At 41.3% G+C, this 15,942-nt stretch overlaps 1 protein-coding gene across 1 annotated transcript in view; it reads right to left on the bottom strand.

The window, feature by feature from the left end:
- The window catches only part of SCEL (sciellin), a 111,539-nt gene extending 96,049 nt beyond the window's left edge, over positions 1 to 15,490 (bottom strand). Inside the window, exons 1-4 of the mRNA XM_052650034.1 lie at positions 15,448 to 15,490; positions 14,678 to 14,795; positions 9,349 to 9,408; positions 3,617 to 3,685 (exon numbers count right to left, since the gene is read on the bottom strand). Of these exons, the coding sequence (XP_052505994.1) occupies positions 3,617 to 3,685; positions 9,349 to 9,408; positions 14,678 to 14,795; positions 15,448 to 15,490 (290 nt within the window). The remainder of the gene's footprint in view (positions 1 to 3,616; positions 3,686 to 9,348; positions 9,409 to 14,677; positions 14,796 to 15,447) is intronic.
- Positions 15,491 to 15,942: the final 452 nt, after the last annotated feature.

Below are 15,942 nucleotides of genomic sequence, written 5' to 3'. Positions count from 1 at the left end.
AATGTCACTCTGTTGATTTGTAAATTATAAATGTATACTTTTAAAAAATAATTTAAAGGTATAAACAAATGATTAGTATTTAAGTTGATATAGCAGTGAAAAAAGCAAAAAAAATAATAATAATAATGTGAGCCTCCTGTATTTTGGCTGTTGCTTTAAGAAAGGATTTGCACAGACATGAAAAAAAAAAAAAAAACTCATGAAGATCACTCAGGTGCTCATTAGACCAAAGACTACAAGTATATTCTCTGCACTAATTGCTACTGAGGCTCTGATATGTTTATATTTAAAGGGCTCTGCAGTAAATCATGGTGAATATCACAAACATGATGTCATATAATCCTAAATCGTAAAACTTAAATGTTCCTTGCAAACTACTCAGACTTTAGAGCCATCTATGAGATCTTCATAGAAGATAAAAATAATCCTGGGAAATTGCTACTCTGGTACCCTGAAAATAACAATCTGTCTAAAGAAAACAGAACCTTAATTTCAAACATCTTCAAGGTTTAAATAAAGGAGGATTGTGATGTTAAAATTAAATGAAATTAATCAAAATTCTACAGTGTTTGTCTTTGTGGGCAATATAGCATGGAATAATCAAAATAGCTACCTACTACTTTGCAATCTTCAGAACATCTCTAGAAGGTAAATGTAATTATTTTCATTTTATAGATGAAGAAATAGAGTCTCAAAAAAAGTGAGTAGCTTTCTCTTGGCCATACAACCAGGAAGCAGTCTGTCTCCAAAGTCTTTCCAGTAGGGCCCACTGTCGTACACCTGGTTCTGTAGTCTAATTGTTGCAACATGGATGAGCAACATGTCTTTCTTCAGTTATTATTTTTCACCTCCACTATCTCTTTCACAACACTAGGGGGATAAGTCTATAAATAACATATAAATAATTGTGTATAATGTAGATAATAATTTATATAAATATAAATAATATAAATCATAATGGACAGAACCATCATTCCAATGTATTCGTCAATTTAACCATCATCCCAATGTGTTCATCAATTTCTCATTTCTTAGGGAGATTAACTTGGTACTTCCCTTATGAAGTTTCTATCAACTTGTGATATGAGATAGATTGTTTTAATAGGAGTCAGTCTTGGAGACAGGAAATACTTAAACATAATCAGCAACATGATCAAAAGAACCAAAAGAAAAGTTACACTTCCACAACAGAACACTAGAGGTCTCCCTAACCGCGGTTTTTCAAAATTAGATATGAAACAATCTTCAGGATTTGAGCCATATTAAACGCTACGGTATACTATTGATTACCTATGTTTCTTTAGAACACTTCACATTTTTACCAACAGATTTATATTTTAAAAGGGAACTCTTTAAAGGTAACTCAGTACTTTTCTCATATTTATTTATTACACACAAAGTACTAAAATGGCACATGCATGCACACTCCTAATATATTTGACCATCTTCCTTCTAACATTACTTCGCGTCTTACACTTGGAGTGCCCTGCATGATGGGGTCTGACTCCTGCTAGCAGGGCTTGCCTTTCTTGACCTCTCTGTTCTCTCCCTCACACCTGTGCCCACACTTACAGGGATGAATGTAGTTCACTGTTGGGGGTGAGCTGGGGATAGGACTGCCTGGGGAAGCTCATCTTCCAAATATGCACTGCTAATCCTCTGTGTAGATAAAGCAAGAAATCTCTGGCTTCATTTTCTAGTTTTTAAAATGAAGGGTTTGGGCTGGTGTGGTGGTTTGGAATTTTGGCTGCTCATCAGAATCATGTCATAAACTTTAAAAGATGCCCAAGGCCCCCTCAGACTAATTAGACTAGGATTTAAGGAATAAGAGCTGTTGGAACCAAATTATCAGTGCAGTCGAAAAGCTCTCTATGTGATTTGGGCTTCCCTGGTGGCTCAGATGGTAAAGAATCTGCCTGCAGTGCTGGAGACCTGGGTTCAATCCCTGGGTTGGAAAGATACCGTGGAGAAAGGAATGGCTACCTACTCCAATATTCTTGCCTAAAGAACCCCAGGGACAGAGGAGTCTGGTAGTAAAGAGACAAGACTGAGAGACGGACACCTTCACTTTCTAGGTGATTCTAATCTGCTGCTGAGGTTGAGAATGACTAACTGGCTTGACTGTGAGGTCTGGTCTAGTTCACTGCTGATGTTCTAAGGTTCCATCTTGACTGGACTGATATAAACACTCAGACACAAACATTCAGCCTGTTAAAGGCTTAGGTCTCCCGTATTTACCTTTCTAGAGATAAATTACCTCACTTGTAAATTCATCCCTAGAAGTAGGGTTTCCTGCTTCAATTAACAGAGCTCTAGGACAGCCCGCAAGGCCAGGATGAACAAATGGAAGCACTGTGACTCCTCTCTCACTCAGGGCTGTGGAGATGAGATCCTGGGTAGACACTTTCACAAACTTATTCTTGTCAAGGTTGTTAATTACAAGAGAGATGTCACCTCCTTAGTTCACTATTAGGGAGATTGACTTAAAAGCCTATAAAGAGTGCAGAAGCGCATGCATTTGCTGTTTTAACTGACGTTGGCCTGGTCTGAACATGGAATCTATTAGATGCCATCAGTTTCAGTGTATGTGCTGCAAGGGCAGCAGGTTGCACGTTTGTTTCCAAAGACAGCACATCTTTAGCTTATGGGGTGTGGCTTTGACTCTTGATGGCCTCGGGCATTCACCGTGTCTAGACTCCAAATGAAGATATGAACTTTGTTCTTTATCTATGCTTAATAACCACTTCTGTACTCAGCTGCTAAGTTGTGTCTGACTCCATGCGACCCCATAGACTGTAGCCCACCAGTCTCATGTCCCCGGAATTCTCTAGGCAAGAATGCTGGCGTGGGTTGCCATGACCTCCTGCAGGTGATCTTCCCCACCCGGGCATTGCACCCAAGTCTCCTGTGTCTCCTATATTGGCAGGCAGATTCTTTACCACTGAGCCACCTGGGAAGCACCTCTACCAGATATAAAATTTAAACGTGGCTTGTAGCATTTACACTTCAACCTGAATAGATATTCCTTGGTTTTCTGTTTATGAGCCCTTCCTTTCCTTCCATCTAGGAGTGAGCCAACAACAGGCACAACACAATGACTCATGTATAGCCATGTGGTGACTCCGTGGCCGAAAGAGCAGTTTTACTTTCTAGAGTAAAGAGCCAATGTCTTTATCCTAGAGTGAATCAAAATTACTGTGTTATTAAAATATATAGTCTCTCCATAAGACAGTTAAAATGAAAACTGCTGTTTCTCTGCCTCCGGAATGGAAAAACAGAAGTTAGAACAAGAATTGGTGACTCGCACACAAAAAAACTATATTCTCCTTTTAAAATTAAGCAGATAACATGCAGCGCCCATCCCATCTATACTCAAACCAGCTCCTTTAGAATTTTTCCTTTTGATGTACTATTAGCAAGATTTTAGGAAAATAGCATAGCACGTCAAGATTTTGTGAGTTTTGAAGAAGATAATTCCATCTTTATAGCCCTCTGTTCCTGGGGATAAAATATAGTTTGAAGCTCACTTTGGTAAACATTTAGCTGCCTCATGCCTTATAAGAAATGGGATTTAACATATCTTATACATTCCACTTGCTGGTTCAAAACACCTTACCTGTCCAAAGTGTCATCAGATCTGTACCGACTGATTGTGGCCTTTGGCTCTTCCCTCTCATTTGTTTTCCTGTAGCAAAAAATAATTACAGGAAGATCAAATAAATTATAAAAAATAGTTTATACAACTTCCACAGATTTAGTAAAGTCTTGGCCTATTAGGGTAGGAGATATATATGTTACCAAGAAAAGACATATTTGGAGTACCAAAATTGTCCCAGGCTTTGACCTGACTAGGATAAACTAGCAAACCCAATTTCCCATGCTAATAAAAGAATTCTTCTTTAGGTCCAATTAATCTAATCACAATGTAACATATTCAAATTGAGGATAAGGATATGTGAAACAAGCAACACAACATGCAAAAGCGTTGATTACTAATATGTACCGCTTTCAGGGTTGTTGTTGATTTTTATGTAATAGGAACTCAGTCCCTTATCATCAGCTCTGTTGTGTTTACAGTTTTATCAGAGCCTTATGCCAGCACAATGGCTACATACAAATCAGTCTATTAGGAGTTCAGCACCGTGGACAGGGTTGAAAGCAGAGGCCTTGCTGGAAGAAAGAGGGAGCAAGAGAGAAGAAAAGAGAGAAACAGGAAACAGGAAGAAAATGAACAGAGGAAAGTGGTAGAAGAGAGAAAGGATGGATGGGAAGAAGAGAAGAGAGGGGAGCCTGGGAGACGTAGGGGAGGAGAGACAGTGGCAGAGAGCTGAGACAGATAATTTGAAAAAGAGGGAGCAGAGAGAAGACAAGAAAGTTAGAGAAGGAACCATGATCATCAAAGCACTGGAGATAGCTTGATCAGACTGATTAATCAGCAAGAAAAGCCTATTCAACGTCTTAACCCTGTGATACAGGGAAAGTAAGCTCTTTGGAGAATTCTATCATGATTGACTGTATTTGCATTTCAAAGCATCATTTGAAGCTAACAGATCAAAGGCACTGAATCAGAAAATGTACCAAAACAGTATACTATTTAAGATGCAATTTTTAACTTGATGTAGTGTATCTTTATTAAGCAAATATTTGCAGGTATAAACCATATACTGTATTAATGACAGTATATCATCAGCAGTATATCATCAGCTGAGGAATGAGTTACGATTTAACTATAGACCCTGCACACACAGAGCTAGAGGGACAAGTAAGACATGTATGTCCAAGCATAGAAAGCGGTCAGTATCAGAAAAGAGGTTCAGGTCAAGTACAAGGGAGTTTGAAGCTGAGAAAGCTTGTTTGGAGACGTGGGGATCAGAGAAGTCTTCCTGGATGAGATACAAGTTGAGCTGGGACTTGAAGGATAAACAGACATGAATGAACAGAGATAGAGGGAATAGTGTTTGTTAAGGAAAGAATAATGTTTATAAAAAAAATAACTAATGCAATCTCTTGTGTTTTTAAGGAAACTAAGAGTGAGGTTATGGTGAGACTCATTAGCAGGTATAATGCATGGGTGCAGATGGAACTGACCCCCATCCAGGAAATAGCTCCTCATAGACGCCATTGCTTTGTCTCATTAGCTGCTTCATTCTTTCAGGTACTTATCACCACGGGACATAGCATACTGTGTTCATTTACATTCAATCTCTCCCTCCTCTACCTTTAACCAGGAAGCTTCCCTGATAGCTCAGTCGGTAAAGAATCCGCCTGCAATTCAGGAGACCCTGGTTCGATTCCTGGGTCAGGAAGATCCACTGGAGAAGGGATAGGCTACCCACTCCAGTATTCTTGGATTTCTCTGGTGGCTCAGCTTGTAAAGAATCCACCCACAATGCGGGAGACCTGGGTTTGATCCCTGGGTTTGGAAGATTCCCTGGAGAATGGAAAGGCTACCCACTCCAGTATTCTGGTTTGGAGAATTCCATGGACTCCATGGGGTCACAAAGAGTTGGACATGACTGAGTGACTTTGACTTGAATCACTTGAAGTTTTATGGAAGCAAGGGTTTCGTTTTGTTCCCAGACTGCAAAATATTGTCTGGCTCCGAAGGGCATCTCCACTGGTACTATTTGTTGTGCTTTCTGCCTCCTTTGACATGTGTTAATGATCTCGCAGAGAAAGGACATAGTAAAATGTCCTGTTTTTTGTGCATCCTATGAAGCTTGTCTTCTAGCATGACGAGACAATTATTTATTCTCCTTTATTTTCAGTCTCTGCTCACGTGGAACTCTTGGGCATGTTATCACTTCTGCTGGAAGTGCCTCTTTCCTGGCCCCTTGCTCACCAGCTACCCTTTCCTACTTGGAAACAGCTTCCATCCTTCAAGCAGCAACACCAATGAGCACTTCCTCAGGGCGGGCTTCCACTCTTACAGTCAGAGTTACCCTCTGCTTCTTCCCATAGCATGGCCCACACTTCTACAAGCACTTTGCATGGTAAATCTGAGTATTTGTGTCTATGGATCCATCTTTTTCCATGAAATGTGAGAGCGTCTTAAGATCACAGCTGGCGTCTGATGCATCTTTGTATTCCCAGCACCTGGCACAGTGTCAGCACACAGTAGGTGCTCCAAAGTGGTGTTGGGTGAACACCAAAGTGGACACAGCCTCTGCAGAAGGATGGAAAAGTATCACACGGACGTCTGTTTGTGCAAATGCAAGGAGAAAAGTAACCTACACTACTTTTTATAAAGATGTCACTTGAGATACTCGCCAAGGAGTCCAGGGGGAAATGTCTCAGGCGTATAGATTTTTATTTGTGAAGATAAAACAGCTCAGTGTGCTGCTTTAGCCAGAATGCTGTCCAGCAACATGAAGGGTTCAGGTAACTGATATAATTTTAAATACATAAAATTACCATAGAAGGCATTACGATTACATTATCTTGAAACATGGCTTCCCTGGTAGCTCAGATGGTAAAGAATCCGCCTGTAATGTGGGAGACCTGGGATTGATCCCTGGGTTGGGGAGATCCCCTGGAGGAGGGCATGGCAACCCACTCCAGTATTCTTGCCTGGAGAATCCCATGGACAGAGGAGCCTGGTGGGCTACTGTCCATGGTCACAAAGAGTCAGACATGACTGAGCAACTAAGCACACACACATATCTTGAAACATTAAGAACATGAATCTTAGTTTTTCTGGTCATGCTTCACAACAAGTATGTTCTTTAATAGTTCCAGACAAAGGCAAATACAATGGAGGGTGTGTTTTCCACTGGTGCCTGGATTCAAGTTATCAGGTTCCCCTTATTCGGTAAGAGAGGGCCAACAGAGAACACGAACATAAGCTTCAAAACCATGAAGACCCAGGACAAGCCACAGGACAGTCAGCTAAATCACAGAACAGTCAAACAGAAGAACTAAGGCTGGTATCCAATGGGATATGTCATGTAGAGGGGGGTAAACTCAGGACCCTTCAGTTTAGTTCAGTTCAGTCACTCAGTCATGTCCGACTCTTTGTGACCCCATGAAGTGCAGCATGGCAGGCCCCCCTGTCCATCACCAACTCCCGAATTCCACTCAAACTCATGTCCATGGAGTCGGTGATGCCATCTAACCATCTCATCCTCCGTCATCCCCTTCTCCTCCTGCCCCCAAATCCCTCGCAGCATCAGGGTCTTTTCCAATGAGTCAACTTTTCACATGAGGTGGCCAAAGTATTGGAGTTTCAGCTTCAGCATCAGTCCTTCCAATGAACACCCAGGACTGATCTCCTTTAGAATGGACTGGTTGGATCTCCTTGCAGTCTAAGGGATTCTCAAGAGTCTTCTCCAACACAACAGTTCAAAAGCATCAATTCTACGGTGCTCAGCTCTCTTCACAGTCCAACTCTCACATCCATACATGACCACTGGAAAAACCATAGCCTTGACTAGACGGACCTTTGTTTGCAAAATAATGTCTCTGCTTTTTAATATGTTATCTAGGTTGGTCATAAATTTCCTTCCAAGGAGTAAGTGTCTTTTAATTTCATGGCTGCAATCACCATTTGCAGTGATTTTGGAGCCCCCCAAAATAAAATCTGACACTGTTTCCACTGTTTCCCCATCTATTTCCCATGAAGTGATGGGACCAGATGCCATGATCTTCATTTTCTGAATGTTGAGCTTTAAGCCAACTGTTTCACTCTCCTCTTTCACTTTCATCAAGGGGCTTTTTAGTTCCTTAGAACACGTCAAAATTCTGAACACTTTTTAAATGGTTTAGAAAAATCCACATATAATAACTCCAAAATAGATATATTCAAAGTGTCCACTTAATGTTTTTTTAATTTTTATTTGGGTATAGTTACTTCAGGGCTTCCCAGGTGGTTCAGTAGTAAAGAATCCACTTGCCAATGTAGGTGACATGGGTTTGGTCCCTGGGGGTCAGGAAGATCCGCTGGAGAATGAAATAGCAACTCAGTCCAGAGAATCTCACGGACAGAAGAGCCTGGTGGACTACAGTCTATGGGGGTCACAAAATAGTTGTGTCCAACTTAGCAACTAAACAACAACAGTTACTTTACAATGTCTACTTATCTCTTTAAAGCCCCACCATGAAAAACAATCATAGTCCTTCACTAAGTATGTCTTGGTTGTAGACTCTGCCCATGGAATTGGATAAAACTTTTGTCTGAGAAATAACTAGGTTCTTCTGCTGGGTGTGGCTGTTTGTTTGTGTGTTAGTGTCAATGTGCTTTAGTAAGAATATTGTCTATTCATTTTATCAGTCTTAGAGTATTTACATCATTGTGACTATGAGTTTTGCTTAAATTTTCCTACTAATTTGCATTTGTCTGGCCACTGGCCACTGAGTATCATTTAGCGATTTTCCACATGCCTAGGAGTTTCTGAAAAGAAATGTTTTCAGTCGCTAAATCGTGTCCAACTCTTTGAGACCCTATAGACTGCAACACACTGGGCTTCTCTGTCCTTCACTATCTCCTGGAGTTTGCTCAGACTCATGTCCATTGAGTCGGTGATGCCATCCAACCAACTCATCCTCTATTGCCTCCTTCTCTTCCTGCCCTCAATCTTTCCCAGCATCAGGTATTTTTTCCCTTGAGTCAGTTCTTCGTATCAGGTGGCCAGAGTATTGGAATTTCAGCTTCAGCATCAGTCCTTCCAATGAATATTCAGGGTTGATTTCCTTTAGGATTGACTGGATTGGTCTCCTTGCTGTCGAGGGACTCTCAAGGGTCTTCTCCAACACCACAATTCAAAAGCATCGATTCTTCGGTGCTCAGCCTTCTTTATGGTCCAACTCTCATATCCATGCATGACTACTGGAAAATTACAGCTTTGCCTCTATGGACCTAGTTGGCAAAGTGATGTCTCTACTTTTTAATATGCTGTGTAGGTTTGTCACAGCTTTCCTTCCAAGTAGCAAGTGTCTTTTAATTTCATGGCTGCAGTCACCGTCCGCAGAAAAGAAACGTACTGTCCCATAAAGCAAGTGAACTCAGCTGTTATTTCTGTTTTAGAGTTCCTTTCTCTAAGGCTTGGAAATATCTTATCTCATCATGTTTTTGTGGGAGCCCTTGCTCTTTCCCGTCAGGAAGGCCACCGTGGTAGGGTGAGCAGTGGATTGATGATTCTATACCTTCAAACTGTATTTGGGGAGCAGAAAGCTGGAGAAGCATAGTTTGCTTTGTGAAAATCCCTAATGTTGTCAGATTCTCCTTCACGTGCCCAGAACATCAGGGAAAGCCTGTGGCTAGGCACCAATATTCAGCCTTGAACAAGTCTACTCTCAAAAACAACTGTCTTTGTGTTTCTGCTAATGATGTAACTTGTCTAAAACACCTACCTGTCCAAGGCATCGTGGGAATTATGTCTGTGGAGCACCGCCCTACCGTAATTTTCATCTCTGCAGAGAAAGAACAAAATTAAGTCACATGAAAAGTTATCACAGTCTTTAGTAAGCATTAAATAAGGCAGGCAGGAAAGAGCTCGCAATGCTTGGCAAAGTTAATTCAACCAGTCACCACTTGAAAGAACACGGTGAAAAGAAACAAGTTTGGGAGTACAAACGACCATTATTCTGATTTATCCCATGAGATTTCCAGGTGATTCCACAACAGAATCAGTGTTTGCTTTTTGGTTTTGGTTTCTTTCATCAGAGTGTGGGAATGCTCAGCCAACTACTTTGTATATATTAGAAGCATGCTTTTCTGCAGGAAGGCAAACTTTTCTTCAAACATGTTTTAAATTTAATTAAGCCTGTTATGTCTGAAATTTTTCCCGTTGATGACCTTGATAGTTTTCCTTGACAAAGTGTAGGAAAATACATACCAGTATTTGTAGTTAAGAAGGTTGATTGTTCACAGATTTAGCCTATTTCTGACCCATGAGATCATATAGTGTGCTCTGTTTGGTCCTTAAAATACCCTATATATTAGGCAAGGGAGACACTCATATCCAATTCACAGATGAGAAAATTGCTCAAGGAGTCTGTGGCTTTCCTAAAGCTAAAGATTAGCAATTGACAAGGGTAGGTTTAGGTCCCAGATCTCTATATTCCAAACTTTTGCTTTTCCTACTGGTCAATCATGCAATAGGACTTCATACATAAAATCCTAAAGTTAAATATTTCTTATTTTGTACAGTGGACCTGAAAATACAGGCAATGTTGTATGTGTATGTGCTAGGTTGCCTCAGTCATGTCTGACTCTTTGCAACCCTACAGACTGTAGCCCGCCAGGTTTCTCTCTCCATAGGATTCTCCAGGAAAGAATACTGGAATGTGTTGCCATGCCATCTTCCAAGGGACTGTAGCCCGCCAGGTTCCTCTGTTCATGGGATTCTCCAGGCAAGAATACTGGAGTGGGTTGCCATGCCCTCATCCAGGGGATCTTCTAAACCCAGGGACTGAACCTGCATCTCTTATATCTCCAGCATTGGCAGGCAGCTTCTTTACCACCTGGGAAGCCCACAGGCAACGTTAGGAAATGTCAAAACATGTAGTAAAGACTTTGGTCTTGAGCCAAGGCAGAGAGTAAGTATCTGAACCTTTCAATGTGAACCCAGCCAAACCTGAAATATCACATTTCTCCTCGTTCTGCTCCACTAATGTTACTCAACACTCTGGAACCACTGACAATAAAGCTATAAAAGAACTACAGTAGATAATTGAAAAGAAAGACGAACAGTGAAACTGAAACAATTCCAGCAAATATACACCCTCAGAGATCCCAAGAGAACCCTCCAGATTCCCAGTATCCCCTCCCTACACTTGGGGGAGAGCAGCAGATGACAGACGCAGTTTTTGCCTAAAGAAAAATTCTAACGAGGAGCCCAGCACTGGGCCAGCGAGTGTGGGGGAGGCATCAGAGCCAATTTCCCCTTCACTGAGAAGCTGTCACACCGTCCAAGCTTCCCTAGGCCTTTTTAAGGAAGTGTGTCTGGCATAAAACCATCACTCCTACCGACTGTAAACTGTCTCAGACATCTCTATCTCCCCACATCTGTGCAAATACTTGCAGTGCCAAATTTACCTTTGATCTCCCTCTGTCACTTTGGAAAAATAGAAATGTCATAATAGGTTTCAAGAGAAGCAGTAAATGTTGCTTTATAGAAGGAAATGACTGTAGTCCAAGAGTGTTAACTCCAAAACTTAGTGTGTGGAATTGATTGTCGTCTAAGAGTGTTATCTCCAAAACTTAGTCTATCTCCAAATACCCCTATGGTTCCTTAAAACAGTAGAATTTAACAACAGATTTTAAGAGACATTTTTGTTCACCAATTACAAGTATGCTCCTCAAACAACCACTCATGGATAGTTTAGTAGAAAGCTTGGAGTAAGTATCCTGTAATGCAGCGCTTCCCATCTTCAGTGCTCTTGACATTATGGGTTTGATCATTATTTGTTGTGAGGAGTGTCCTGCGCATTGTATTAATAGGTTATTTAGTGGCATTCCTAGTCTCTACTGACTAGATGCCAGGAGCACCCCACCCCTAGTTTTAACATCTATTAATGTCTCCTGACCTTGTCAAACATCCCCTGGGAGCAAAATTGTCCCTGACTGAGAACCACTGGTGTAACGGAAAGACAATGGGTCATGTTACTCTCAGCTCTACTATGTAATAGCTGTGTGCTCTTGGGCAAGTTACCTAACTTCTCTGAGCCTCAGACTCCTCTTTCTGTAAAATGAGAATGTAATACCTACCTTGTATGATCGCTTCAAGAAAATTAGACATACCAAGGGAATATTTCATGCAAAGATGGGTTCAATAAAGGACAGAAATGCTATGGACCTAACAGAAGCAGAAGATATTAAGAAGAGGTGGCAAGAATAACACAGAAGAACTGTACAAAAAAGATCTTCACCATCCAGATAATCACGATGGTGTGATCACTCACCTAGAGCCAGACATCTTGGAATGTGAAGTCAAGTGGGCCTTAGAAAGCATCACTACGAACAAAGCTAGTGGAGGTGATGGAATTCCAGTTGAGCTCTTTCAAATCCTGAAAGATGATGCTGTGAAAGTGCTGCACTCAATAAGCCAGCAAATTTGGAAAACTCAGCAGTGGCCACAGGACTGGAAAAGGTCAGTTTCCATTCCAATCCCAAAGAAAGGCAATGCCAAAGAATGCTCAAACTACTGCACAATTGCACTCATATCACATGCTAGCAAACTAATGCTCAAAATTCTGCAAGCCAGGCTTCAGCAGTATGTGAACCATGAACTTCCAGATGTTCAAGCTGGTTTTAGAAAAGACAGAGGAACCAGAGATCAAATTGCCAACATCTGCTGGATCATCGAAAAAGCAAGAGAGTTCCAGAAAAATATCTATTTCTGCTTTATTGACTATGGCAAAGCCTTTGACTGTGTAAATCACAAGAAACTGTGGAAAATTCTGAAAGAGATGGGAATACCAGACCAGCTGACCTGCCTCTTGAGAAACCTGTATGCAGGTCAGGAAGCAACAGTTAGAACTGGACATGGAACAACAGACTGGTTCCAAATAGGAAAAGGAGTATGACAAGGCTATATATTGTCACTGTGCTTATTTAACTTATATGCAGAGTACATCATGAGAAACGCTGGGCTGGAAGAAGCACAAGCTGGAATCAAGATTGCCGGGAGAAATATCAACAACCTCAGGTATGCAGATGACACCACCCTAATGGCAGAAAGTGAAGAGGAACTAAAAAGCCTCTTGATGAAAGTGAAAGAGGAGAGTGAAAAAGTTGGCTTAAAGCTCAACATTCAGAAAACGAAGATCTTGGCATCTGGGCCCATCACTTCATGGCAAATAGATGGGGAAACAGTGGAAACAGTGTCAGACTTTATTTTGGGGGGCTCCAAAATCACTGCAGATGGTGATTGCAGCCATGAAATTAAAAGACACTTACTCCTTGGAAGGAAAGTTATGACTAACCTAGATAGCATATTCAAAAGTAGAAATATTACTTTGTGAACAAAGATCGATCTAGTCAAGGCTATGGTTTTTCCAGTGATCATGTATGGATGTGAGAGTTGGACTGTGAAGAAGGCTGAGCGCTGAAGAATTGATGCTTTTGAACTGTTGTGTTGGAGAAGACTCTTGAGAGTACCTTGGACTGCAAGGAGATCCAACCAGTCCATCCTAAAGGAGATCAGTCCTGGGTGTTCATTGGAAGGACTGATGTTGAAGCTGAAACTCCAGTACTTTGGCCACCTCATGCGAAGAGTTGACTCATTGGAAAAGACCCTGATGCTGGGAGGAATTGGGGGCAAGAGAAGAAGGGGATGACAGAGGATGAGATGGCTAGATGGCATCACTGACTCAATGGACATGAGTTTGAGTGAACTCTGGGAGTTGGTGATGGACAGGGAGGCCTGGCGTGCTGCGATTCATGGGGTTGCAAAGAGTCGGACATGACTGAGTGACTGAACTGAACTGAACTGATGATAGTTGTGAGATTTAGTGAAGCTTTATATGTAAAGTATCTAGCATCTAACTTGACATGTAAGAGGGAATCAAGGAACATATGCATATATGTGTATCTATATATAGAGATACACACATACATATATACATGGGCTTCCCTGGTAGCTCAGCTGGTAAAGAATCTGTCTGCAGTGCAGGAGACCCCAGTTCAATCCTGGGTCAGGAAGTTCCCCTGGAGAAGAGCTAGGCTACCCACTCCAGTATTCTTGGGCTTCCCTGGTGATGCAGACAGTAAAGAATCTGCCTGCAATGCGAGAGACCTGGGTTTGATCCCTGGGTTGGGAAGATCCCTTGCAGGAGGGCATAGCAACCCTCTCCAGTATTCTTGCCTGGCAAGTCCCCATGGACAGAGGAGCCTGGCAGGTTACAGTCCATGGAGTCGAAGAATCGGACACAACTGAGTGACTAAGGACACACACACGTATGTGTGTGTATGCTGCTGCTAAGCCGCTTCAGGCATGTCCGACTCAGTGCGACCCCACAGACGGCCTCCTACACACACACACACACACACACAATTTATAATAAATATATCTGGGTTGGACAAACACCTATTATAAACCTGTGCTGGCAATGAGGCAATATGTTTAGGGACATAGTCTTCAAACCTTTAAACATACAGCTAATAGATGTAATGCTTGAAACAGACAATACTTTCTTGGTGGTAAATGTCTTGACTCACGAAGTGACACTGCATTTGGCACCTACCTGGATCTAGAGGTATACAGCCAGTGGGAAGTAAAACGAGCCAAGAATTTATCTATTTCACTTGCTCATAAGGAAATTTCAGATACATTATTATTGAATTTGTAAACTTGGAGTCATACTTCCATTTGTTTCAGCAGACATGATCAATATATACCAGGAATATCCCCATTGTGGACTAAATATTACCTTTTTGGAAACTGGAATGTCTTTTTTTTTTTCAGGTTATCAATGTCTACGCTACTCATAACGATGAAATCCTGCTTTCTCTCACTCACAACTCATATTCTTTTAGGTATATGGATATTTAAGATGGTAGAGATACTGTTAAAAATCTGATATAACCAATGTATGCTTACTAAATCTTACCAAAAATGAGGCCAAGCAACACAGTGCTTTAGGAAAAAAAAGCATCCACTTTCCAGTTGGCCATTAGTTTCCCAAATGGAGACTAGCTCTTTCTTCTCCCCCTTCCTCCCTCCCCACGCCCTCTTACCTTTCTTCTTCAGGACGTTTCTTTATCCAGCTGTTATCCTGTAAGAAAGTCCTTCTTTTGTTGACCTCCTGGAAACCCTGTTGCCTCAGTGTGGTCCCCTGCGTGGTAGTCCTCATATCTAACAACAGAAGAATGAAACCTCAAGAGATACAGTGCCATGGAGTTGAGTGTGTGTTTGCTAACTTGGAAATCTTGAGAGGCACATCTGATGGTCCAGCCTCCATCTTCTAGGCTGGAACCTCCAGTACTATATCAAAGGAGGATGCACTGGCAAGAAAGAACAAATCCCACACCTATCATCAAAGATAACATAACATATAAGACCGCTCAGGTGCCAACTGAAACTACCTGTGCACGTTATGAAGCCCTGCCCTGCACCTGGGAATGTAGAACCACAGGCCTCAGCTAAATCAATACTGCCACTTTGCTCAAAAAGAAATATGCCTTGGAAGGACACATGAGACTGTTTTGGAAGTACTTATAATACTCAATAAGTCCTGGTGCTTCTGATTATAAATAACATGATTCTTTGATCTCAGAAATACAGAAGGTCACCTATACTTGATTTTTGAAAGAAATCTTTGAATTGCAATTGGATGAGATAAATCTACAGCACCCTGACTTGTATCTTAAGCCTAACTTTGGCCATGTTAATTAAATTAGACTGATGCTTCTAAGCATTTCATAGCTACATGAAAAAATTAGGAACTATGGATTGTTTTCCCCAGATTTTTAAATTTTCTGAGTAAGGGAAATAGCATCTACATTACCATTTCCTGTGGGAGATGTTCTTCTCAAGGTGAAATTGGACATGCTCCCTTCCAGTCAGGACCTAAAAGAAAAATGGGGATGGGGAAAAACACAACAATGACTTAACAAAGAATCAACAAGGGGCTCGTTCATTGCTAATGATACACAGTTTTCAATGACATGGACAGTCCCATAACCTGGTATAACAAATACATGATATAAACTGTCCCCTGAGAACATGAGAGTTCATCTATTCCAATGTATTTATTTTACAGATGAAGATACTGAAGTCAGGAGTATTTAGTGTCCCCTATGTTACAGGACAAGCAATTGACTGAATCAGCCCATCTGTTAATTCATTTACTCAATGACTAAATATGCATTGAGAGCTTGGCACTGAACCAGGAGGTGGAGGCAAGAAAGATAATATGACATGTGTCTGTTCTGGGGCCCTAAAGGTACTGTGAGTCCCAGGTGTGGCCTTTCTGCTTAACAGAGAAGTCAGCCCTGAATTT

Source organism: Budorcas taxicolor, chromosome 12 (genome assembly GCF_023091745.1).
Source record: "Budorcas taxicolor isolate Tak-1 chromosome 12, Takin1.1, whole genome shotgun sequence".
Lineage (NCBI taxonomy): Eukaryota > Metazoa > Chordata > Mammalia > Artiodactyla > Bovidae > Budorcas > Budorcas taxicolor.
This window is presented reverse-complemented; position numbering and strand designations above follow the sequence as displayed.